Genomic DNA, 24282 nt, shown 5'->3' with positions numbered 1-24282 from the left:
ATGTAAAATGCATGAACAACAGAGACTGGAATCCACATTTCAATTAATATTTTAAGTGTTTTATATCAAGTATTCATAGCAGAAAGGACCGAGGCTCATGTGTGTTCTTGCCCCTGGAGAGTACCCTAACCACTCAGCAAGTGAGTTTTGCTCATACCCATCCTCCTCCTGACCCACTGAGTACTTAATTAGTCCATACAGAGGAAAACATCTTCAACGGAGAAGAGATTGAAAGAAGCGATCTAAGAACACCCTGGAGAAGAATAACAAGGACTCAGATCTCTCTAGTGAGTGGAGCTATTTGAACCTAAGTCCCCTATTTACAAAGGAACCATTGTAACCTCTTAGAGACACAGATTAAAAGGAGCTGGGAGAATGACGGAGGGCCAATATGGAATTAGGGGGCACCACCATCCTTACAGTTGAGAAAATCTTCTCCTTCTCTCAGCATGTTCAAATGGCAAATTTAGGTAACTGCCTAATTCTCCCTGTGCATAGCAAACTGGGACTGGAGGCCAAATGACAGGGCTGCCACTTGTATTAGACCCAGGTGTGCTTCAGCAGAGTGCTGAACGCTGTGAAACACCACCTCAATACTAACCTTTTGGCACTTTAAAAATGCAACACAGAATCTTTACCCACCAGCAGTCACCTCCCTATCTTTTACAATACACGAATGATCTCCTCAGCCCCCACTCTCAAAGGTATTTGATGTCCAGGTCTCACTGAAGACAGTGGGACTTAGGCCCAGAGGCTAGGACTACTGACAGTTTTACTTCAATGGTTAAACTAGAGTAGACATTCAGAACCTCTGTCTGTTGTTGACAGACAGAACTAATGTGAAATTAGCCAAGACGTGCTGTGCTGCCCTGGGAATTCAGACAACAAGGCAATATAAAAGTGCACCCTTAAGAACAACGGGAAGCCATGGATCTTCCTCTGCCAGACAACGGAGGAGATCAAGTTTAAAGAGAGCTAAATCCCCACTGTTTCCCTCCTTCCCGTACACATGCACAACACACACTGCAAAGGCATACACTTCTGTTTGTTTTGTGTGGTTTCCTCAGGCAGTGAATTATCTAGGACTGACTCTGAGATTGGCTGTTTGGTTTCAGGCTTTACGATAAGCTTTTAATTATAGCACAGGAGTTTTATTACATGTTACTCGGAGCCAGCTGGAAGCAGTTACACTTTAATTCTCTCCCCCCTCCCTCCTCACCACAGGACGTCATTTCCAAGGCCTTACCCTTCTTGTCCTGATGATTATGGGATGAAACTGCCACATATGGATCTGTATTTTCAGATGAATCAAGCGGATCCTTCCAATCCAGCATGTGTCCCCTAGCATCATAACCCTGTCGAGCGCGAGAGTCAGAAGTGGTGGTGCTTGGGACTAGGGAACTGGAGTGTCCTGTTTACATTATAAATACAGGTAGGGAAGATAAGTCTCATTAGTCACTTACCACGCTACCTCACCATGCTCAGGAATGTGCGCATTGCTTTTCTTCTGTATTGGGCAAACGTCGTGTCTGAGGCTGAACAGTATTTCGAAAGTCCTTCAAAGCATCGCCCCAAGGAAACGGGATTTGAACCTTCCGGATCAGTCAGGCGGAGGGTGTTAAGAGGTGCACACGTGCCTCAGGCTGCCGCTCAGCTTGCGGTTGCGTGCTTTTACTCCACAGAATTAAATGTGTGTGGAAGGGGGTGAGCGCACTTCATCTCAGTCAAGCATCCTTTGGCAGGATTCAGCACACACGCCTGACCGACACTGAAGTGTTAGCCAACGCTGTCTGGCACTGGCTTAGTTAAAAAGCAATTTTAAAAACAATTTCAAATGGAACGGCTTCTAATACAGCCGAAATGGAAAGGGAAGGCCAGCAGAGCTACGAAACGGGGATGTCAGTGGCCCTGTGCGCCCAGGGGAATGAAGGAGTGCCCAGCGCCGCCATGTTCACCCTGCGGCATCACCCTCTGGATGGGAAACGGGCAAGGCCTGTCAGCCGCTTGCACCCTCGCCATCGGTCCTGTCTGAGCTGATGGTCCAAAATGGCTCTGAGACAAGTATGAAACTGAACGTCATTTCAGCCCAGAGTGACAGTGAAGAGAACACCTTTCTACATGGATCTGCCCAAGAACCAATGACTCCAGCAGCAGCTGCCACAGCCTCCTCTGGGGACAGAGGCTCATATACCCTTTTTCCATTACAACTACTCTAAACATTGTTACTACTGTCCTGAATAAGCCTGAGGAGCTCCTCACAGACCAAATAAATCCACTCCAAAATGGGAGTGGAACAGGACATGCCCTGCTGGACGCACCACACAATTTTAACAGTGGTTTGGCGAGGGCAGAGACGCGTTTGCAGATTCATACGTCCTTTTCAGCTAGATCCTGAGAAGTATGTCAGCACCCAAAATGCTTGGAGTGCTTGGAGTCTACAGCCTGTGAAAGATGGCTCCAACCTGGGCTTCCCAGTGGCTTGGGCTGTTACATGGCTGCTGGGGAGGAGACACTGAAACTCCATCCGCACCACAAGATTTTGACCTTAAAAATGCAACACGTCCCTGAAAGTTGCCTTTCCACACATGCATCAAAATGAGTTCTTTTCAGCAGGATTCAAGCAGCTCTGGGCCTCATTAATTTGACATGGAGTAACCTGTATTTCCCTTACCTCCTTTCCTGGAAGAGTTCATCAAAACAGGGGTTTTTGAAACATGCTCAAACACAAACTAATAGAATCAGATTATTCAGAGACAGAATGGCAGAGAATGTTTTCTCTTCACATACCACCAGACAGACTGGCAGCAGCCCACCTTTCTCCTGCCTCCTTTTTAACAGCCCTGAAAATTAATTTTCCTTCCTTAGATGTGAGTCTCCCTTGGAGAGGAGTCCAATTACCAGGCTATGGACTGCCCTAGCAGGAACCCTCTGCCCACTCCTTCCCTTGATCCCCATCCCCTGATACTGTTTCACTGCTGAGAAAAATAATTCGAGGGTCACTGGGGCAACACAAGGAGCCCAAATTTAGAGGCTCACAGTGAAAGCACAGAGCTGGTCAGGTAGAGACTGTGCTTTTATATGTTATTTTAAACAGTCACTGGATAAGCATAAGGCTTTTGGAAGCTGTATCTCAAAAAGGCTGCTTTAGATGGCTTCCAAAGCCATCCAGGCACAGCTCTCAGAAGCGCACAGAGACCTGATGAACCTAGCTCCCCGATTTTACTCTAGCAACCAAAAATCTAAATGTTGGCCACCAATGCTCCCAAACTTTTTGATGTGCCCATGTGTTTCATTTTATCCAGCCCTTTAACCAGCTTCATGGGGTTGAAAGGCAGCAAAAAGCTGAAGCTTCTATTAAGATGCTGCTATGATTTAAAGAAGTCCTACTGAATACTAATCATCTTACAGAGGAAGAATGTGTCGGTGCTCCTCTGTATATTTTTGAGGAGTCCTTTTGATTCACTGCACAGGATTACATACGGCAGCACTGTGGACTGTGTTTTGCATAGGACATGGATACAGCTAGCTCCTGTGACTTGTATGCTTAGCAGGGAAAATTGGTCAGATTCACAGCGTTCTCATTGTGGAACCAACCTTCAGCTACTACAGCTAATCATTAACACAGTTTAGCTATGGACCTCAGGCTGAAGGCTTATACTGACAAGAGCACTGTATTATTTTTAACTTCTCATGATAGGAAGTGTGGTTTCCCCCAGCCATCTTTCTTTAACACGGCAAAATAGAGGCTGTATTTTGTTAAAGACAGAGCTCTTAATATCGCTCAGATAGAAAAGAGAAGCCAAACATTATGCCCTTCTAAAAAGTTTCCATAAGCCACAGCATGGCTGGGAGCATTGGTAACACACAGTTAGATGGATGACGGATGCCAATCCAAATGTGCTGCCTGCTCCACAGCAGTCCTGCAGCAGGGCTGCCTGTTTCCAAAAGGACAGCTACAGCTGCAATGACTGAAAACAAGTGCCCTCCTGAAACAAGAATATGCTGGAGTGTGAAACCTTCCACCCCCATACTATTTTATGTTTGTCAACTCCTGTGTTCATCCCCGAGAAATAAGAGAAATAATGGGACAGAGAACAGGCCAGAAAAAGGAAGTTACGAGATATCCATGTCTTCTTTTCCCCAAGGACTAAAACCACAGTGCCAGCATTCATGGGGTCCCAGTCTCCAAGTTAATACTCCATTCAGCTACCGCAATAATGTGTACAGTATTTGGTCAGCCTACAAATAGTGCTCTACTCAACAAAAGAAAGCCATTAGTCATAGCTTGATAAGGAGGTAAAAGAGAAGAAAATCTTGCCAACTAGCAATCATATTTTTTGCCTGTATTTGATATGCATTTATATGCCCATATCTCTGTCCAGACACTTGCACTTTAGGTGTGCTTAAAAGGAGGATTCTAAGGAAAAGTCATAAGTATGGTTAAAACCCCACATTTCTTATACAGTAATCTAAAGAAAATATATGCCTAAGGGACACATTTTCTGAAAAAAAGATTTCCTGAACCACATGCTGCAAATACATAGAGAACTTCTTCGTAATGGAAACCTAAGGCTTTGTGAAGACATTAATGTGTACCAGATGGTTGTTAGGCAGAGAAGGGTTTCACACAAACTCAAGAAATCAGTGTATTCACTCTGTTACTAATTTGTCAGTCTAGTACGCACTGTGAAACAACCTTCAACACATAATTGAGATAAACTTTCTTCCATTTGATTTCGAGGAAGCAGGGCAGTAGCAGATTAGACCTCAATAGCCTGTCCCACCTGGGTTAGAGCTGTATTCTGCACTTACTACCAGGCAGTGGCTGCCCCATCAGCAGAGAAGCCACCGTGTCCTGTAAGTGCCTTAACAGCCAGTCCTGCTGGGTGAATTCCACCTCTGAGCAAAAGGACACCACAAACGTATAAGCTAGGTAAGTGTCCCTCCTAAACAGAGAAAAGACTGAAGTGGCAGGCAACCCAGTCCTGGCCCTCTCACACAGCCATTATTAAGCCTTTATAATGTGCTGTATAGTTTGTAACATGTAGTGTGCCTTTTTTTTTTCCCCATTATACCTTTTTTACGACTCTGGCTCCGTAAATAGGCTTCGCTGCAATTTAAAGAGGCTTTCGCATATTTTAAATGTGGCTACTACCTATGTGTTAATATCAGTTAATACATAAACATCTAAAAAGACAATACTGTCTTTGTTTTAAAACAATCCATCTGAAAAACTGCAGACACAGTGCTTTTCAAACTTCTTGTTTAAAGCAAATGTAAAAAGCAAAACAGACACACTTTAAAAAAAATCTGGTTTAGGTGCTTCCATTATTTGCAAAAACTTCTCATTTGGAGTGCTGTAATCAAGTAACAGAAGGAGACTTAAAAGCACTTAGTGTCTACGGGCGTGGATAATGATTCAGAAGGGCTGCACTTCTGTAACTACAGCTCGTTCTGAAGTGCACTTGTAAAATATAAGGAGGTTTTTTCAGGTTTAAAACAAAGACAGGGATTCAATACGTATTTGATAGTTGCTCTAATATGCACAAGTCATTAGGATCTCAGAGGTTAAGATGTCTGCACACTATCCTATTAACAGCTATAGCAACCTAATTAGACAATTAGAGGGAAAGGCTAAATCAATACTACAGATGGAGAAAGAACTATGGCTAGGGGGTAAAATAAGGGCCCAATTCACTAAGAACTGATGTTTCCAAAGGTAATTGAAGCTGCTTACAATTTTGCAGGGGAATCTAGCCTAATCTCCTTGTTTAAGTATGAGGCTCTTGCATCATTTCTCTGTGAACTTCTGCAGCCAGAACTTCAGCCAGCTGTTTTCTTCTTGGGCGTCAAAGAGATGCACTGAAGCAGTCACCTGTGTACACTTTGCACTTTACTTGTTTACAGCTGGTCATGTGAGACTGCCCTAGAAAAGGGGGCCCATCTGCCAAATTGAGGAGGAGGCTGATGCCAAGAATAGAAAGATTAAGGTCTCAGTTTTCCTTTCATTCATGCTGCTACAGATTGGCAGTAAGTCTGTTGAAGTGAGCTGATTTATAGTGGAGTAAATCAAGGGAATCAGGCCTTAAGGCTTCTTTTGCAACTGGAGTTTCAGATGCCTTAGGATATATTTAGCCCACTGGATCCAAAAGCACCCTAAGCATTCACTTGGTTGGCATTCTGGTACATCCCAGAGTTCTGAGATTTAATCTATTATGAAATACCATTTACTTATGTATCTAACTGTACTCAATAACATTAAAATGCACCATTTATAAAATTTTAGTTTTCTCAATAAAAATTACTCGGAGCAGTCAGTAGAGTTAACAAACATCAGTATGTTTACTGAGACTGGTTTACTACCTCATGCTGCTATTTTTTACGCTTCTCATGTAGAAGATCAATAGAAGTGACCAGCACATTTCCTTTCATATTTTGCCACAGTAGAGATAAAGAAACTCTGGGTATATCAGAATGGGTATTTCAACTAAATCCACAAAAGGAAGAGCTGGCTTGCCTAGAGACAGCATTATTGGGATGCACCCGAGGAGGGTCAACGAAATCATCTGCAAAAGACAGCATGAACAGGAACATATATTAAAGCTGGCTCAGCATTTCTCCATTGCATCTGGCAGTAGGGTCCTACCTGAAGAGTTGGGTTAATTCATGGAATCTGTCTTTGCTCTTGACACACGAGGACAGTCAAATGGGCCCCTTTTATAACCTGTACTCCCTGGGACTGCAGCTTTCTTCACCCTGCTGCTCACTTGAACCATTTTTATGCTTTCTTGGTCAGATTAAGCTATCAGCTTTTACTTAAGTCCCTACTAATATGGTAGCTGACAGGATCCAAAACCACAGTCTCACAGCTGTAACTGTAAGGCCTATGCATGCAATTAGAAGCTAGAAACACAGGACATTTCTGGCACATCAGCACTATGCCCAGGGCCATTTTATTTTTCTTTACATGGAGCAGTACGGATTTTGTTATTACTGTTCTTTAATTACTGCTTTGTGCACTGGAAATACAGCAATTTTCAAATTAAAGAAAGTCCATGCTGTATATGCAGACGAAACCAGGATTCTTTTACACATTATGAAGTCTCAACTTGTCTTTGATTTTATATATTCCTTTCACTGGTTTTCATTATCATACTTTCAAACAAGTTTCACCTGCACATTTTCCATTTCCTGGTAATAAACAACATGGGGAATATGATTTTATTTGTACAAATGTTGAACAGTATTACTGTGCCTCCAGCTATTTATACTCTGCTGTATTTAGCTGTCATTGATTCTGCTTTGTACCTATGTATTTTGCAGGCATGAGATGAAGGGATCAATTAAATGTTAATTGCAACTGCACACTAACCTACCTCTTGCTACATTCAGCCAAACATATGGTGAATTTGCCCTAGCTCTGATGAACTGCTGGTCTTGTACAGCCTGAAAGCAACCTCACAAGCAAGCTCCCATCCCACATGGAAATTCGCCATTGACTTCACTGGGAGCAATACCACACACCCTCTTAGCTTGTGAGTACTTGTCTATGTTCAGGATGCCTATAAAGAGAAACTATTGCAATATAAGTCTACGTTTGAATTTAAAGTGATTATTTATTCTGCAATGGTTCCTCACTGAGACATTACCAAATACACAGAACAAAGTGGTGGAAAGTACTGTGAGCACAGATTAACAGGTGCCTTATGGGAAACTGCTACTCTCGGTTTACAGAAATGCTCCTCTTCAGCTCAGGCCATTTAATTGGCAATGTGAATCTCTATTTTTACAGACCAGGCACCATTCAGGCATTAAGATCCTGCAAACATAGATATAGAAATGACTCACCCTAGAAGTGACAGGAACCTTCAGGAACTGAGGCACAACCCAGTCTCAACTGACACTGGTAACACGTTAATTTTCCTTGTGAGAGATCTTTCTGTAACCCAGGGACAGTTCTGCTCCTTTCCCTAAGATATCTCTGACTGATTGCAGTAGCAGTCATGACACCAGCCTGGAAGACTCATGAGTGGGATGTGAGCTGCTATCTTGTTTTTCCTGGTGAACAAATAAGATGCATCACTGTACCCAAGTGTTTCTGTGAGTGTTCAGATGAAGCATGCTCTTAATCATGTCTGCTGGCATGCCATTAAAATAGGCCATATCTGCCTTTAATTTAATGAAGACAGTTTTGAGGGAAGACTAGAAAAGAGAGATTGAAAATCAAAAGATATGACTTAATGCCAGTTGTGATTAGTGAATCAGGCCCTCAAAAACAAGACAAAACAAGCACAAAAGCGTAATGGCTATTTGAGTACAGGAACTACTAGCTAACATAAGGATCTGGGGAGAATTTTTAAAAACACCTGAAAACTGACCATACACTGTGTTGTAAGACATTTCATGATCAGGTGAAGCAGTTGAAATGTCTATGAACAAAATAAATTGTGAAGAAACATTAAACAAAAGTATGAAAATACTTCAGTTTTAGTAAAAAAAATGATTGCTTCTAAATGTATTTATTGTCAGTAAATAATGAAACTAAGAACTTCCTTACCATTCAGGGCTACAAAGGAATCTGAAAGACAAATAACAGGGGAAAAAATCATTATTTCTCTCTCATTTTTTGTTTTTAATAGTTGGCTGCTAGCAACCTTTTATGCTTCAGCTGATATTTATACACAGGTGATTAGCACCCTAAGGACACAGGCAAAATGAATATTCTGACATACGCAAACCCAGTCTCTGGCTTTGAAAGTGTTCATGACCAAGGGATACCAAGTGGGAGGGGCAGTGTCCTCCCTGCCATGGATTTCTTTTTGAAATCAAGTCCTAATCTAACACAAGGCACTACAAGTGATGCAGCCAGCAACGTGAGTCAATGAGGACAAAACTCACATGACCCAAGACCACATGGAGTAATAAGATCAGCTGGGTTAGCAGGGAGTGAAATCTACCCCTGTGCAATGTCAAGGTTCTATGCATTATTCAGGGCTAAAGAGGGATTTAAGCAGGATATGGGCTTTGTTGCTCTCTGCAGAGGAGCAGATCCCTCTCCATGAGCACAATGTGCTGTTTCTGAATCACTTCCTACCCTTCTTTTATATTTAAGTGCTATCAGGTGTGCTCCTCTCCTCTCTAACCTATTTGCCCAAGAAGAGCAGAACTGGCTGAAAAGGGCAAAGTTGCACCAGCTGGGAACTGACCTGATTTTGGTGCTAACCCGTTTTACGGGGAGCACAGCAGGACCATACGTACATCTCCTTCAAAAAACTTAGCCTGCGTAACCCTGTCTTAGGGTGGAGGCAGAGGGAGGTGTAGCTGTGATAGAGGGCATGCAGAAGCTGAGATCTTTGCACTCCCTCAATTGTGTTTAAGCTTCCAACTCATGCTGACAATACCTAAGGTTTACCATTAAAATTTCTTAGGCAGGGTCAGTAGTACCTGACCCTTAATACCACTACATGGTCCTCCTGTGTTTAAGATCCAGTAAGATTCACAAACTAAGTAGTTCCTACGTCTTGATTTGGATCTGAAGTGGAAGATATATTTCACTGTCTCTCTGTGTTGCATGGGAATGTAGTTCAAGTCACAGTCTACACCAACAAAACCAAGCCACTTCTGTACATCTACATAAACAACTCAACCACCATGGCTAGTAAAGACAATGAACAACCAATTCATTATGTCATTGCTATAATCAATATCCTCTGGAACCAAAGTTTTCTCACTACATAACTGCTTTGAAGTCCAGTGTTTGTATAAATCACGCCAACTGGGCTATTTTCTTTAAATACATTTAAACATCCGTTCCTCTTCTGAACCTGCATTGTTAGCCACAATGCTGTCCCTGTTGTGGCTTACATTTGTACAAAAGAACGCCTAACAGGTAATGGTGATTTGAGACATTCAGAAGGATGCTGTGACACATGGTAAATAGAGGGTAAAAGCTTTGCTTACTTTGGCAGTCACCCAGGCCATCTGTATTGCCATGTTCTATGTCCTGTTCAAATGCCAGTCTAAATAACAGAAAGAAACAAATCAGTACGAATAACAACAAGTCACAGGCACTACCAAAAAGAAATTATCACATATGCAATTGAAATAAAGCCCTGCTGTGAAACTGGCCATTTCTTTGGAACCTACACACAAAAACTGAAAAATTGCAACACAGACATGGAGTTACTCATCACTGCTTAATGATTTCTTGGCTTCTGATGATGCTTTGTCTTTTTATTATTACTTTTTTCTTAAATCCACTGCATGTCTCATTGTCAAGGGAGGCAGACATTCATATTTTTTAAACTGTTAACTCTATAATATCTGACATTATTAGAAGCAACTATGATCCTACCTTAAGTTGTCCACATAGTAGACAAGGTGCAGTGACACTTCGATGTGAGAAGGAAGCTAACCCACTGGGTAGGTACTGTGCTGGGGGAAGATGACCTGCATTTCAGCAGTCACTTATGTACTGCACTGGATAAGGCTACAAGGCTTAAGGTCCAGCTCACAGAAGGCATTCCACTGAACTCAAGGAGCTCTATTGAAAAACACTCCCAGGCTTTTCCAGCTGACATGCCCAGTTTATGCTCCTAACCTCTGCCTCTGATTTTGCATAGCCAGTGAAGCTGTGCTTCCAAGTTCCTGCATGGTCAAAGGTTAATGACAAGAGCCTTGGAAAACCTCCAACACAAGCCCTTGTCTACATTAGTTCGGATCCTGCCCTTGAGGCACAATTATCGCTGCAGACACCTAATTCCCAACTCATGTTCTTAAAACTCCTGCTCAACTGGCATCTACTCCAGGAGGGCACCTAACATCTCTGCCTCCTGTTGGCTGGTTTAGAAGTGCACCAGGCATCTTTACAGCTGATCTGGATCCCCTTCTTAAGTGTTACCTGCTGGATGGAGAGTGACCTGCCTGGCTTGCCTCTGGACTGCACCACCACAAGCTGTGCTGCTTCTGTCTTGATGGATCTCCTGATAAACATGGGAGCTGCTTTTAAGAGCAAGGTATAGAAGTCCCGTGCGACTTGCCATGGAAATGCAAAAAGACTGAAGCCTCTTGGGAATACCGAGAAAACCTTATATGGACATGAGTGCATTTTAACATTCTTCTATCAAATGTCCGGTCAGGAACAGTCAACAGTCTTGTAGTAAAGCATCTACAGATATAGCTCTAGCATCTCCAGTGGACATAACAATTTGAATTGAAATGGCAAATTAAGAATGTCACACAAGCACAGGGGTGGTAACATCCATTATATACTGAAGACCTATACAGAAGCAGGGTTAAGCGGGGCTGGCTGTGGGGCTATCCCGTTTGTGTGATGTATGCACTACACTTACACCACTACCTTGAGGAAGCATAGCTGTACCTCAGAGTGGGCAAGCATGAGGTGTGCCAGATGAAGCCAAGAAATGAGAGGTCTGAAGTGGGTCTGCTTCCTGCAAGGAGGCTTTAGTAAACTGCATTTAAACAAACCTTCACAGACTTTAATTATTATAAAATAATTAAATTCTACTGTTAAGCAAGGGGAGATCTAGCACTTCTCTGAATCTGCTTTAAGCTCTTCCTGTGCTCTGTGTTTCCTCTTAGTAATGCACAGTAAATTAGAAGGACTGGTTTTGTTTTCAGTGGACAAATTGCTTCAGTAATTTAATTTGGGTTCTATTGCCTCTTTAATCAGCTGTGATGGCTCCAATGTGGGCTGGTCCAGACATACCCATCCAGTTCCCTCCTTTCAACAACATGCAGACCTTAGTACAGCTCTTTCATTTTCTTCTTCCTCCTCTTTCAGCAGTTACCAATCAGCTGAGAGTTCACATCAAAAAAATTTGTGAGACATTTCAGAGGTGAATGCAAATAAGGTAGAAACAAACACTTCCCACATTTTTCCTTCCCTAAGAGCCCCGTGTTTCAAATAGCTTTGCCCAAGACCGCCTGGCGCCACTGCCAGAGCTTCATGGTCCATCCAGCCAGAGCCTTTACTCACTTGGAACCAAGGACCAGCTGTGTGCATGCCCCGCTCTCCTTCATCCATCCGCAGTAGGGGTCTCTGGATGCTATGCAGGCCCTGGAGAACAAAGAGCACAAGGTAGCATTCATGGGACCTCCCACCTTCCCCATGCCTGCTGCCTGGGCTTCTGACAGCCACCAGAAAACACTTACTTTTTGCATCTGCCGTGGCGCTCGCAGCGTCCCAGGGGAACCTTAATGACACAGGTGGAGAAGGCGACATAAAGGGCGCTGCTGGGCTTGTCAAACTGCATGGCCACTATCCGCTTGTCCTCCACGCCATCGTAGCTGCACCTGATTTGAAAAAAAAAGTGAGATAATGTTATAAATGAATTCTGCTAGGAAACCAGGTGAAAACGTAATGATTCCTCAAACTGAAAAACAAAAATAAAACCCAAAAAACTACCACAGAAAAAAACCCCGAGAAAGGTAGAATTGAACAAGCCAAGGAAAAAGAACACACAATAGCAACTAAAAACACTGACAGACATAAAAATGAGTATTGAAAATGCATGGGACATGTGAATAAGAAGTGGAGAGAGACAGCACACCAGACAAGCCTTCTGAGGACCCTTCACTTTTTGTGTTTATTCTTCTCTAGCACTCAAAAGCAGCTGAAATTTCTGCGCGATTATGGGCCACTTCAAAGACCCCTTAGGCATATTTGAGGATGGCTGAAATGCAGGAAATTTCCCTTGAAGAGTGGCTTGCTCGTTGTTAAGTTATTTGGAGAGGAATCAGGTTTTTATAAGATTGGAAAATTAATCTTCCTTTGCAGAATTTCACTTTTAATTCTCCATCGACTGCTACATAGGATGGGCTATTTTCTGCACATACTGAATAAAAAATATCTTACTGCAGTGTAGAGACTGATAAGCAGACATCCCCTCCCCAAACAATTTAAAATTACTCAAAAAACTTGGCTTCTCTAACCACTTCCTCTTCTGTGGGACAACCTACTCTCTGGGAAATCAGAAGTTCAAAGTCACCCATACATGAGTACAAAGAATCAGATACACACTTTTCAGGATTGTAAACGTTAATCTCCTCCAGGAAAAGGCTATCATTTAGGAAACCACTGTTTCCTGTCCGTGCCAAGAACTTCAGGATGATTCCCTTCTCTGATCCCAAGAAAACCACGGTGTAGTTCTGATACGGCCCAGCAGCAGAGTCCACGCCAATTTTGGTCAGGCGGTATCTAGAATAACAATACAGCATTTTGCATCAGTTGGCATTAGATTGTCATTTATTTTATCACTTTTTCCACTTCAGATAACTGTGTGGTAGCCTTCTAGCAACCATATAACATATTTAAGCACTTTTCCTAGCTGAATAACCCTATAAGTCAACACAGACTGTAACAGTTTGGCTCCCCAAATGCTAGGGAATTTTCATGCGTTCGTCTGCATGTCTGTATGTCCAACAGCTAGCAGAAGTGTTTGCAGAAAGCTGAAAGGGTGCAAAGAGTCTATTTAGGAATTATCCTTACAATCAAAAGCAAAGTACTAGCCTGATGACTTCTTCAGGCAGGGAAAGAAAATAGGACAGTGAATTTTTTGGCTAATTACAAGCTCTGTCACGTTAAAAGCAGCAATAATGATAACTGATCCACATTTAACTTTTTTTTGGCAGGAAAAGATGTGTGAGTGCAAATGTGAGACGATAAGCACCATTTTACCTCACTAAAAATAATCCCACAACTGCCACTGAGTGAGTTCAGTGCTGAGATGATATTGAATCTTTGGATGACACAATTTATTGACAACAAGTACTGGTGATTTGGTACCAGTTATCTGGACTGGCGATCAAAGGAAAGCACTCCGCAAGGTTTGCTGCTCTTGTCTTTGGTTGAGGGTTCAGAACCTGACATAAAAACCTGACAGAATATACATCACTAAAAATAAGCCAGACCATTCCAGAGCTAAACACTGCCTGGCACAAAACTCTACCCTTGTACAGGGGACAAGAGGAAAATACAGCAAAAGTTAGTCGCGTTATTCTTTTCACAACCAGAGGGTAGATAAGCAGTATAGTGACCACAGCAGAGAGTGGGAATGTATTTTTATAGGAGGGGGATGGTGTATTTGAGGCTTGTTGATTTATGGGTCTTTGTTCAAATCTCTTCATTATTATTTTTCTCTTGTTGCCATAGAAAGGATACAGATTATGTGATTACTTCTGCCTGTACACTTCTGTAAACATTAAAACACATCAGTACGTATCCCGACAGACATCTTCATATCCTGTGAACATATCCTGGCAGGCATGTTTGTATCCTGTGTACATATCCCTGGGCTGTCCGCTGATCCTTGCCCAAAGTTTTCTACAGAGCTGTCTCAAACACTGACCCATAAGCCAACAGGCGGGTCAACCTTCCCCACACAGTGTTTCCTCCAAGACCCCGTTTCAGCACAGCATGGTTGGAAAGCACTGAGGCTTTTTCCTGTCTTCAAAACTGCTCAGGGAGCTCTGCAGCATCTGCTCAGTGCTGCCATCATTCCTAGCTAGATTCATGCCCAGCACACTGAGGGTGTTCGTAGAGTTTGAGAGTATTCTGGGCAAGACTATTAGCATAACTTGACAGCTACAATGAGGGCAAGAGTCCACTTGGAAGTACATACCTGACCATCGTTCTCAGGAACCAGGGTCGATTGACGATGGATGGTACAGCCTCATCCATCAGTGGATGTGTTTTGATGAAGTTCAGAGTATCATCAGGGAACTCATTAGAGGTTACATATTTTTCTAACGATGTAGAGCCAGCACAGCAACCAGGCCTAAATAAAGCAAGAGGGTAAAAGCAGAACACTTATTTAATGCCTACTGCAAACCTCCTTTTGTAATAAGGCCCTCAGTGAAATTTGATGTGCATTACAAGGGTTTAAACGGATGACTGAAGAGTGTGGTGGACATGTTCAGCTCCTCAGGGGAAGCCTAAAATTCTGCTCTATCCTCCACTCAAAAGGACTTAACATGTCACCTAAAAGCGCAGACACATTTCTTCAGTAGCAGTGTGACACACACAGTTTATAGTTGATCTGTTCATGTGGAAGCTAACCACTGCATGTGTGCATTTGGCTTGACGCTGCCCACTGGGCGCTGGTCCTTTCTCATCTGTAACTTGCTCAGTTGACTGCTCTTTCCTGGAATAAAAGCAGTCTCTAACACACAGAAGGAAGTTGATTCTTTTAGCACGTGTAAAAGAATGCTTTCAGTCCTGTTTGGTAGAACGTGGACTATTGGAGAAGACAACCTAGCAAGTATCCATGTAAAAATTGGTTTTACCCTTCTTTCAATCTGGATGAGATGGTTTAGTTATTGTAAGCACATTGAAGACTTTCACTGAAATGCTATCTAACCATTCGTCAACAACTTAAATGCATATCTGCTCACCTTATTCCTAAAATCTATCCTGCTCCTCAGAGGTAACTTAACCTTCCTGCCTGGACAGGTCATCTCTACAGAGGGAGCAGGAAAACGCTTTGCCTGCTAGTAATATTCAAGAGCCGCCTGGACGCCTTCCTGTGTAACCTCATCTAGGTGTTCCTGCTCTGGCAGGGGGATTGGACTAGATGATCTTTTGAGGTCCCTTCCAATCCCTAACATTCTGTGATTCTGTGATTCTGTGATTCTGTGTAATATGTTGAGGGTTATTTGCTCCAACAAAAGGTCCATTTGATCCCATTTCCTAGAGCATTCTGATTCTTCGAGGCTTTGAATCACTGTGAGATGGAAAGATGAAAGACAGACCACCCACTCACAAACACAATGGAGTATCCAATTTTCATCTGCTTTGACGTGGTGAGAGCCACTGACATCAACAGAGTAAGGCTTACTTGAATAAAATACAGCCCTAGTCCTATCATCAACTGTTGCTCACATTTAGATAAATATTCAAACCTCAGGTAAACTAAATGTTATAATATGGAGGAAGGTAGCACAGGGCTGGAGGGGACTAGCTGGGTCAATGAGTCTGGTCCCATACAGCTGCACAATGAATATTACATGCAGCGACTGTGTGCTCCGCCTCTTTGTAACCTTGTAATAGCACATAGAATTAGCAATAACAGGAGAGAAGAAGAAATCAAGGGCATCACCCATCTCCTAAGTCCTTGCAAGGGCACTGATTCATAAGGTCACATTCCCAGGGAACTCCAGGGAGCAGCCTTCTGGCACTGTGGTGCCTGGGGTTTCTGTATGTCTAATCTGGAGGCCTACTTCCTCCTAAATCCTAATCACATGATTGGATTAATCCTGTTTTAATCTTAAAACTGGTTTAATCAAGTAAACATAAAACTGAGTAAACCCTGCTGTGCACCTCAGCCAAAAAGGGAAGCAAAGCTGAGAAATGTTAAGATCAATAGGAGCACTAATGTTTCTGCCCCTCACTGAGATATCCAAACAAAAATGACCTTACTTCAAAGATGTCTTGTGCCTCTCATGCATTTCAACATGAGTTATAAGTAATTATTATTTCTATTAAGCAGATTGATGGCCAAATGTTACACGAAACAGCGTTCACCAGTTCAGTTCGTGCTATCTCCTACTGACTTGGACAGAGCAGTATTATCTTAATCATAACTGTTAGCCTGCTGTTGGCTCATCCCAGAAACTCACAACGCAATTTTCTATCCTTCCTTCCTACTGAAAGAGAAGATTTATCTTTCTCCTTTCCCTGTTCCCTGCCAGTACTCTTTTATCTGAGTAAGTTCCGAACAAATGACCTTGGAGCCTTTGTGCAGCCTTGCACTAGCAAGGCAAGCCATCATGTCAACAAGTTGTTGAAATACTGCAAAAAGGAGAAGGAAATCCAGAAGCGGTGCTAGCAGGTGCCTTACTAAGGCTCAGACCAAAACCAGACACAAAATTTTCCACATTTTCCAGTCACCTCCAGACTCTCGGGTGACAACCTCAGAATAAAGACAGCACAGGAATACTGTACATAGCAACTCTAAAAGATGATGGGCCAACTTTGGATCTAGGTAGAAGCTTGGTTGCCACCACCGAGCTTCACATGTGTTTTTCTTTTGACACTATGCAAGATATCACAAACAATGTAAAACATACCTTAAAGTGGAAGAACTTGACTGAGATAAATGAATTTGCTTTATCTACATTCATATCATACTCTCAGAGCAAAATGCCACTGGTGTAAATGAGTTAACAAGTAGCTGACAACAGCAACTTGTACAGAACGGGTGCTTGTAGGAAGTACGGAGGGGGTAATAGAGGAGCCACATGCAAAAGGGAGAGAAGTGGAAGCAGAGAAAACAACTCATAGGAGAAATGAGGTAAGCTGAATCTCCACTTGGATGGAATGCTGGTTTTTTCTCCCCATGATGCATCCTCTGTGGCACATAAGTTGCATGTTAACTGGAGGACAGCAAACTGCAAAACTGGTGCAGGCTTTATAACGAGGTATATCCATTACCAAACTACTTTGCAACAGGTGTGTAACCCACACCACTCTTAACTGATTGAATATTTTGACTGAGTAGATCTGATGCTGGCCTGATTTATGTTACACAAATCTTGTTTAAGTGGAGAAATTCTCACTTGCATACTTTAGATTCAAATGCAACTCGACAACTATTTTACTGTTACAACACATCTCTTCAATTGTATCTGCACCTTACAAGGCTGTTCAAACTGTTAAAAACCTCTGTGCTGTGTGCAGGAACAGAACAATATCACTGTACGTGAAACCTACCTGGGCTTGGGCACTCGTTCGTCAGGAACTGGTGTCCAAGTGGAATCTGGAGACTTTTGTTCTTTGAATCTCCCAGTAAATACATTGGCAATGTCAAGCATGTCATAGGCACAGACTGCAGAGCCAGGGATGCTGCAAAGTGACATTTCCCAGAAATTGTTACTCATTCTGCAGTTATGCATAAAATCTTGTGTGAAAAACACGCTGTATAGAAGTCTTCCTGTCACAGGCTAACTCAATCCTGAACTCTGTAACCTCTGAGTATTGACAGCAAAAGCCAGCACCATGGAAAAGCCTGAAATACACCAATCAGCAGACAGCTCCTGCCAGCACAATTTGTTTCAAAGCTTCTACAGAAATCAGTAATTGCAATAATCTTGAAGAAGGGAAAGAATCTGGGAAACCCTGTGTACCACTGGTGATGTACGAGGTGTAATAGCCAGTCTCATTTACCACCCATTATTTGAAAATTTAAGTTCTTGTAAGTCACAACATCTCTCAGTATTAATTCTCACAGTCCCTGTCATGCCTCAAAAATACACTGCAGACAGTTCAGAAGTTGGTGCTGATCAAAATGGGAGCATGCTGCAACATGCCATTGACCTGACATTTACATGTTATTACTACATCCTCCCACAGCCTGATCTCCATAATTTTTTTCCCAATGGAAATGAGTTAACTATGCCTAGGAATTTGCTTAACTGAACGAGGTATAAAAAACTTACAGAAGCAAATTCGATTTTATCTTTAGATCATAAAGTTGTACATTTCAAGTTTTTGATTATTTGCATGCAACTGCATGATAACATTGTCTAAATATAATTATATCCTTACCTACATACTTTCTGAAAGGGTTAGCGGTTTCCCATGGTCAATCACTTGGAAGCATGATTTGTTCATTTATCCACCTTTAATTTTTTTACACATGAACTACTGTTTTCATGTCTGACTTTCACCGCTTGATTTTATCAAGTAAATAGCATAAGCTCAGCTGGCTGACACTTTCAATTCTGCTTTTTGTTAGTAGGTTATTATACACCAAAGAAAAAACGTAGAAACCATAATACTTTAAGAGAGAATAAAACTAAACTCGTGAAGGTCTATAAACTGATGGGAAAATAACTGCTTGACTATTAAAAGGGGTCAAAATGCTTTTTACTGGAGGAAGCAACAAGTACAGAGACAGTATTAGTCTTACTTTGATCTCCACAGATTGTGTTTTTATACGGAAGGAAACTTCAGAGCTCTATATTAACATGATACGACACAGCGGGAGTTTTAAATGGTGACAGCCACATGTATGTTGGTGTAAGAATTGGTCGAGGGTCTATTTGGCAACACACAGGACCTAAAAGACCTCAAGAACCACACCAGCTAGATTTTGTACTTTGCTGAATTAAGCCCTAAAGAAAAAACATCCCTACAATCCTGTGGTGTGCTATACAGAACTAAATGTGCTGAGGAATGTGCTCAACACATAACTCCACAGGGGTGGAGGGATCGCTGCAGTGAGAACACTGCAACAGCTTTTCTTCTTGAGGCTGGTAATTTGCGGGTCTGCAGCGTGATAATGTCATACAGAGGGAGCACTGTGGGACACAGCCAAGCCATCTCCCAGCCATGGGACTACAACCCATGACCAGCTCCTACCGTGGGCCACCTCAGGTTAGACTGCAGAATCTCTCCCAGCTCACTCTAGGGGGAAGCTTCATTCCAGAGATCAAAAATATTTGTTGCAGCTTTTCCTCAGTGCAGGTGGAACGAAAGAGAAGTGTGTGTCAGAGGTAAGTCTGTTAATGAGGTATCTCCAAGCCTATGTGCCTTCCTGTCATCTTCAATGACTGGCAAAAAAATGGGGCCTATAAAATAATAGTTTGATTTTAACACCAAGTACTTAGATTTTAAAACGCAGGGTTTAAGGAAGATTCTTTTTCATGACACGACAGAGGATATACTAGCAGAGCAAGAGGACAATCTCAATTTTGAGATAATCTCAAGATACAACCTATTTTCTGATTCTGACTCTGTTCACTTGTTTTTATTAAGCCAGTTTGCATAAAAAGAGATCATCCTAATTTAAACCTGTATTCCCTATTGGTGGCATAATTATTCCATTGCAGTTCGTAATGTTTTGATGTCAAAAGCAGCGATTATGCATTAGAAGCCTGTGCTTACTCTCATTTGAAGTCAGTTCTGTGCATGACCTCAGTGATGTTGGGCTTTGACAAGAGGTGGTGAGTGTACAGAAAAAAACAGATGAATTTCAGCAGTAAAGTTCCCCTTTCAGATCAAACGTTACTCTGTGAAACAGCAATATATTTTTTAATTATTAATAGAATGCTACTATTTTTTTAACTTCCCTGGGAGACCTCAATAATTAGATACAGTTACTCTTCTAACAAGTTCTGGAGAAACACGTTAAAACCTGTAATGGTAATAAATTCTTTGCAGATGAACTGGTGCTTTTGTAAAACCATGAGAACAATGAAATACAGGTGTTCTGAGGAGCCTCCTCCCCAGCCAGCAGAATGATGTAGGATATTGTCTCTCCCACGAGAAAATGCAAGAGTCAGTAGGGATGCCTGAAATAGAAGGAAGGAGCACTAACATGGTTCTTGGGGTTTTAGGTGTAAACAAGACAGACCAAGTCCCTTGTGAGTAAAAAAAAAATTATATTTTCTCTTTGGAGTAACATTCTGACAGTTACATGCTGCAAAATGTCTTGGTGGCTGGTCTGAACTATCCCCACGTAAAGAAAAGTACAGCCAAGGAATGTATCCACATAGTAAATGGCAGAAAGCTGCTCTAAATTACCAGATATAAAATGCAGTAAGCAATACCAGGGTAGCTTAAAATGAAACACAAACTAGCAGTAAGCGCATGGTACACAATGATTACATTGTATGAGCAATCACTTCTTGTACCTTCATAAAGCAAAAAGAAACTGCAGTGAAAGCAAAACATAAAGGAAGCAGAAGGTAAAAGGTTATTGTGCCAATTACCTGTTATATGGAGTGGAGAAGGTTGCTAAAACAACATCCCGGCCGTTGAAATGGATAACATCTGTAACTGCCTGCAGTATGTTAAAGTAGAAGTGTGAATCGCCAGGAACTGAGCAGTTCAAACGAGCCTTGAGAAAGGAAGTCCACTGTTTTTCCAGCACTCTCTGAGATCCTCCCATGTCATTTTTGCAAACCTGAGCCACCCTTGGGAAAACTACCTGGAAGCAGTAGGGTAAAAATAATGGAGAAAATGAAATGTTTGGTTAAACTAAAAGACTTTGTTGAAATTCTGCTTTTCAAACATTTGGAATAACACAGCAAGGTGCTTAATTTAATCCCACGTTTCCATAATCTGTGACAAATAAGAAACAGAGAAAAACCTAGCCTTGGAACAGTGTGCTATAAAAGATAAGGCTGTGGCATTTATTATACAGCCATAAATCCTTCAGGATATCTGTTCTCAACCCATATAAAACTCATTTCCATACAGACTGCTTAGCTTTCTATTTCCCCAAACAAAAGCACATTTTATATTCACAATCCTTGCAACCCACGCTGCCTACTCTGATTCTTGTGTTCTCAGCACTTAAAAACTATGCAAATCTTGCTGGGCTTTTATTCCCACCCTCCACCTTTGTGACCTTGGTCAGCTTTTCTGAGTGCTTAGTCAGAAAGCTATTGTGAAATTAGCAAAAATGCAGAAAGTGTTTAATTATTCTTTGCAGAATGGCAGAGCACAGAATTCCTGCTGTTATTTAATCAGCACTTCAATTCAGATTTCTTAAAGAAAAATATTTCCCTGCTTTGGAATCCATTTTTAACAATTACCTACTATGCTGAATTAACCGCATTTGCCCTGTGCTTTTTACGATTTGAGAAAAGAGATTCCAGCATTTACATTTACCATCACTGTAAGAAACCACCCTGTTTCCTTCCAAGACAGTGCAATGTTTCACTCCAACCAACCTTTTGGCTTGAGCGATAGGAATCTTCTCAAAATGATGACCTTGTCATCATGATTTATGGCTCTCATTTCAAGGTCACTCCTAACAGCATCGGTCCAAGAATAGCATATGTTTTCCTCCTCCTGAATCTGACAAAGTCATTCAAAGCGATGTTTTTGCCCTTACCTTTCCCATGCTGTTGTACTCCACTGCTATTTCCCGGAAGAAGAAGTAAATGTAATTGCCATAGTCCACTGCCTGGACAAAGTATGGTTCTAGAAAAAAGCCCAATACATCCTGTTTAGGCACCATGTACAGCATACAGCATGCAAAGGGAGGTCGAATACATTTAAGCTAAACATCCAAAGCTGAAATGCCCGCATGAGGCAAACTTGCTCAGTTTTCAGAACTGGCAACATCACCACTGCAGAAGAAACACCATTGCGGGACAGGACAGCTGAGGCAAGTCTGTGCAGCCCCCCCGCAAGGTAAAGTGTCTGCCACTAACATATCTGCCCATGTGGTGTATGAGGAAAGGTAAAGAGGCAATATAAGGGTACGCCTGAGGCGTCCAAGCAGTGCTCTTTACTGCAGGCAGGCTGTGTGTGGAGGGAATAACAAACTGTGTAACTGTTTCTGCCCACATGTGTCTGTAGCAGCAAGCGAAGTGGGACAGCTAAAGTTGACACCTGGCAAAACATTTCTCCATGCAGAAAAAGACTTCAAACTATGGCTTTGCTCCCTGTTAAAATCACTCCAAATGCTAACTATTCATAACGCCTACGTGAAGCTAAACAGCACTTTTCTTAACAATGAGGGCATTTAGAGCATAGAAATTGCCTAATTCAATGGCAGCTGTACAGCCTCCAAGAACTGTAAAAGAAAGGCTTTGTGAAATATTCCCATGATTTTATTTTCATTGATGAATCTTAATGTTACAGGACAAACCCTCTATACTTCATGAAGCCCTGACTGTTGCCTAACACAGTGTGGGGCAGGAATATTTTCAAACACAGCCCAAGCACACAGAGCCCTGCAAGTTCCAACCTTTACATCCAACAGCTGTAAACTGATGGATTTCAGCTTGGAAAGCTCGCTGGAATATATATCCTGATCTACCATGCTCACAGGTTCTGTTAGGTCCTGTAACAGGGGGGTCAGGAGAACAGGGAAGGAGATAAACAGATCACTGCAAGTAAGAGAAGCAATTTAGCTCCTTTCTGCTAGAAAGTGTTGGTGAAATGAAATGCCAGAGAGGTCTGTCAGGAATCCAAGACTCTCATCAGTGATGCCGCTTTGTTTTGGTTTTGTTTGTTTATCTACCTTTCAACCACTTTGAGTCATGTTTAACTGTTCGCAGAGTTGGGCTGTCTCCAAGGCTCCGGTATATGACTGCATCTATTGCAAGGAAGTCGGTCACTGTGGCAGAATACAGCTTTCCCTCTGGGGAGCAAGGAAAGAAGAAACAAGAGGGGAGGAGCATTAGAAAGAATATAATTGCTTTCTCTCATCAGTCGAAAGAGATGGGACAAACAAAATCATCACAATCTCCTTAGGAACACTGAAGGAAAAAAATCCAACTAGGTAAATGGGGTTGAGCACTGAACAAGCAAGTCATTAGTTTTCAGAAAGATAATTTCAAAGGGATGCTGTGGGAAAAGAAACCTTATGGAGTAATTCTTCTTCAGTTTAGGTAAGTCAAACTGAACTACCCTCTCCAGTCTCCCTGCACATGCCTCTGGTTCAATGCTCATAAATTCTGCCTACATATGTAAGCAAAATAAATACGGGGAAGTTGCAACAGAACTGTTAGTTTTAACATGGAGGGCAAACCAGACATGTCTTAGCGACAGTAAGCTAATTGACACTTATGCAAATTTCTCCCTTGAGAGCACTTCTCTGCTGCCAAATATCACTATCAAAAAAATTAAATAGTGTGCAGGGAGCCCAGGCAAAACAGGGATTGAAAGAGAGGACAAAGGAGGATTGCCTATCTATGTTTCTTTTCTAAAATGTGTTTTAGGCATTTCCTGCCTGAATTATGCATTCCTCTCTCTTAAAGAACTGGAGGACAAGTGATAAGAAAGCGTCTATAAAGTGGCACCCCAAGGACAAGCAAAAGATGCAAAACTATCAGGAGGTAAAAGCATTGAGCTCCAACAACATTTTAAAATTATATTTCTTGTCTAATCTGTTTGCAGGTCATGGCAACTGTACAGGGCTGTTTTCGTGTGTGAACTGTATCTTGGAACACGATATCTGGTGGGAGCACAAGCATCATGGCAGGAGGCCAGCAACTTGTGTCTCTGTTGTGTCCACATAAAAATCAGAATGGCCTACATCTCCTTTGATGGAGATTATGTTGAGTGCTGGGCCTTGAAGTCACCAGCGCTGACGGCATACCTGGGACAAAGCAGAGAGGCTTCTGTTGGTCAAGCTCTCCTCATTGCACTTACAGGCAACATTTAATTTCAGCTCAAAATGTAAAAATAAGACTGTTATTAGCAGGACTGTACTTTTTGTTCCGAGCCCCACAATTCCCATCATTATTTGGCTATTTAAAAATGGGCTTTTTCTTAGGAAAACCAGAAAAAAACAATTATGA

General features: G+C 42.0%; 1 protein-coding gene across 7 annotated transcripts in view; it reads right to left on the bottom strand.

Annotated features, from left to right (window-relative positions):
* The window catches only part of SEMA6A (semaphorin 6A), a 116396-nt gene that overhangs the window by 24549 nt on the left and 67565 nt on the right, over window positions 1-24282 (bottom strand). For 4 of the 7 annotated variants that reach the window (XM_065655725.1, XM_065655724.1, XM_065655723.1 and 1 more), the window contains 11 exons: window positions 23001-23120; window positions 21864-21952; window positions 20734-20951; window positions 17732-17863; window positions 14643-14798; window positions 13043-13219; window positions 12175-12315; window positions 11999-12079; window positions 9961-10019; window positions 8558-8578; window positions 1247-1411 (listed from right to left, as the gene is read on the bottom strand). In XM_065655725.1, the coding sequence (XP_065511797.1) occupies window positions 1247-1411; window positions 8558-8578; window positions 9961-10019; window positions 11999-12079; window positions 12175-12315; window positions 13043-13219; window positions 14643-14798; window positions 17732-17863; window positions 20734-20951; window positions 21864-21952; window positions 23001-23120 (1359 nt within the window). Of the gene's footprint in view, window positions 1-1246; window positions 1412-8378; window positions 8430-8557; window positions 8579-9960; window positions 10020-11998; window positions 12080-12174; window positions 12316-13042; window positions 13220-14642; window positions 14799-17731; window positions 17864-20733; window positions 20952-21863; window positions 21953-23000; window positions 23121-24282 lie in introns of all 7 variants that reach the window. The other 3 variants (XM_065655729.1, XM_065655726.1, XM_065655727.1) reach the window with 3 other exon arrangements.

This window comes from Caloenas nicobarica, chromosome Z, assembly GCF_036013445.1.
Source record: "Caloenas nicobarica isolate bCalNic1 chromosome Z, bCalNic1.hap1, whole genome shotgun sequence".
NCBI lineage: Eukaryota > Metazoa > Chordata > Aves > Columbiformes > Columbidae > Caloenas > Caloenas nicobarica.
The sequence above is the reverse complement of the archived record's forward strand: the minus strand, read 5'-3'. Positions and strand labels throughout refer to the sequence as shown.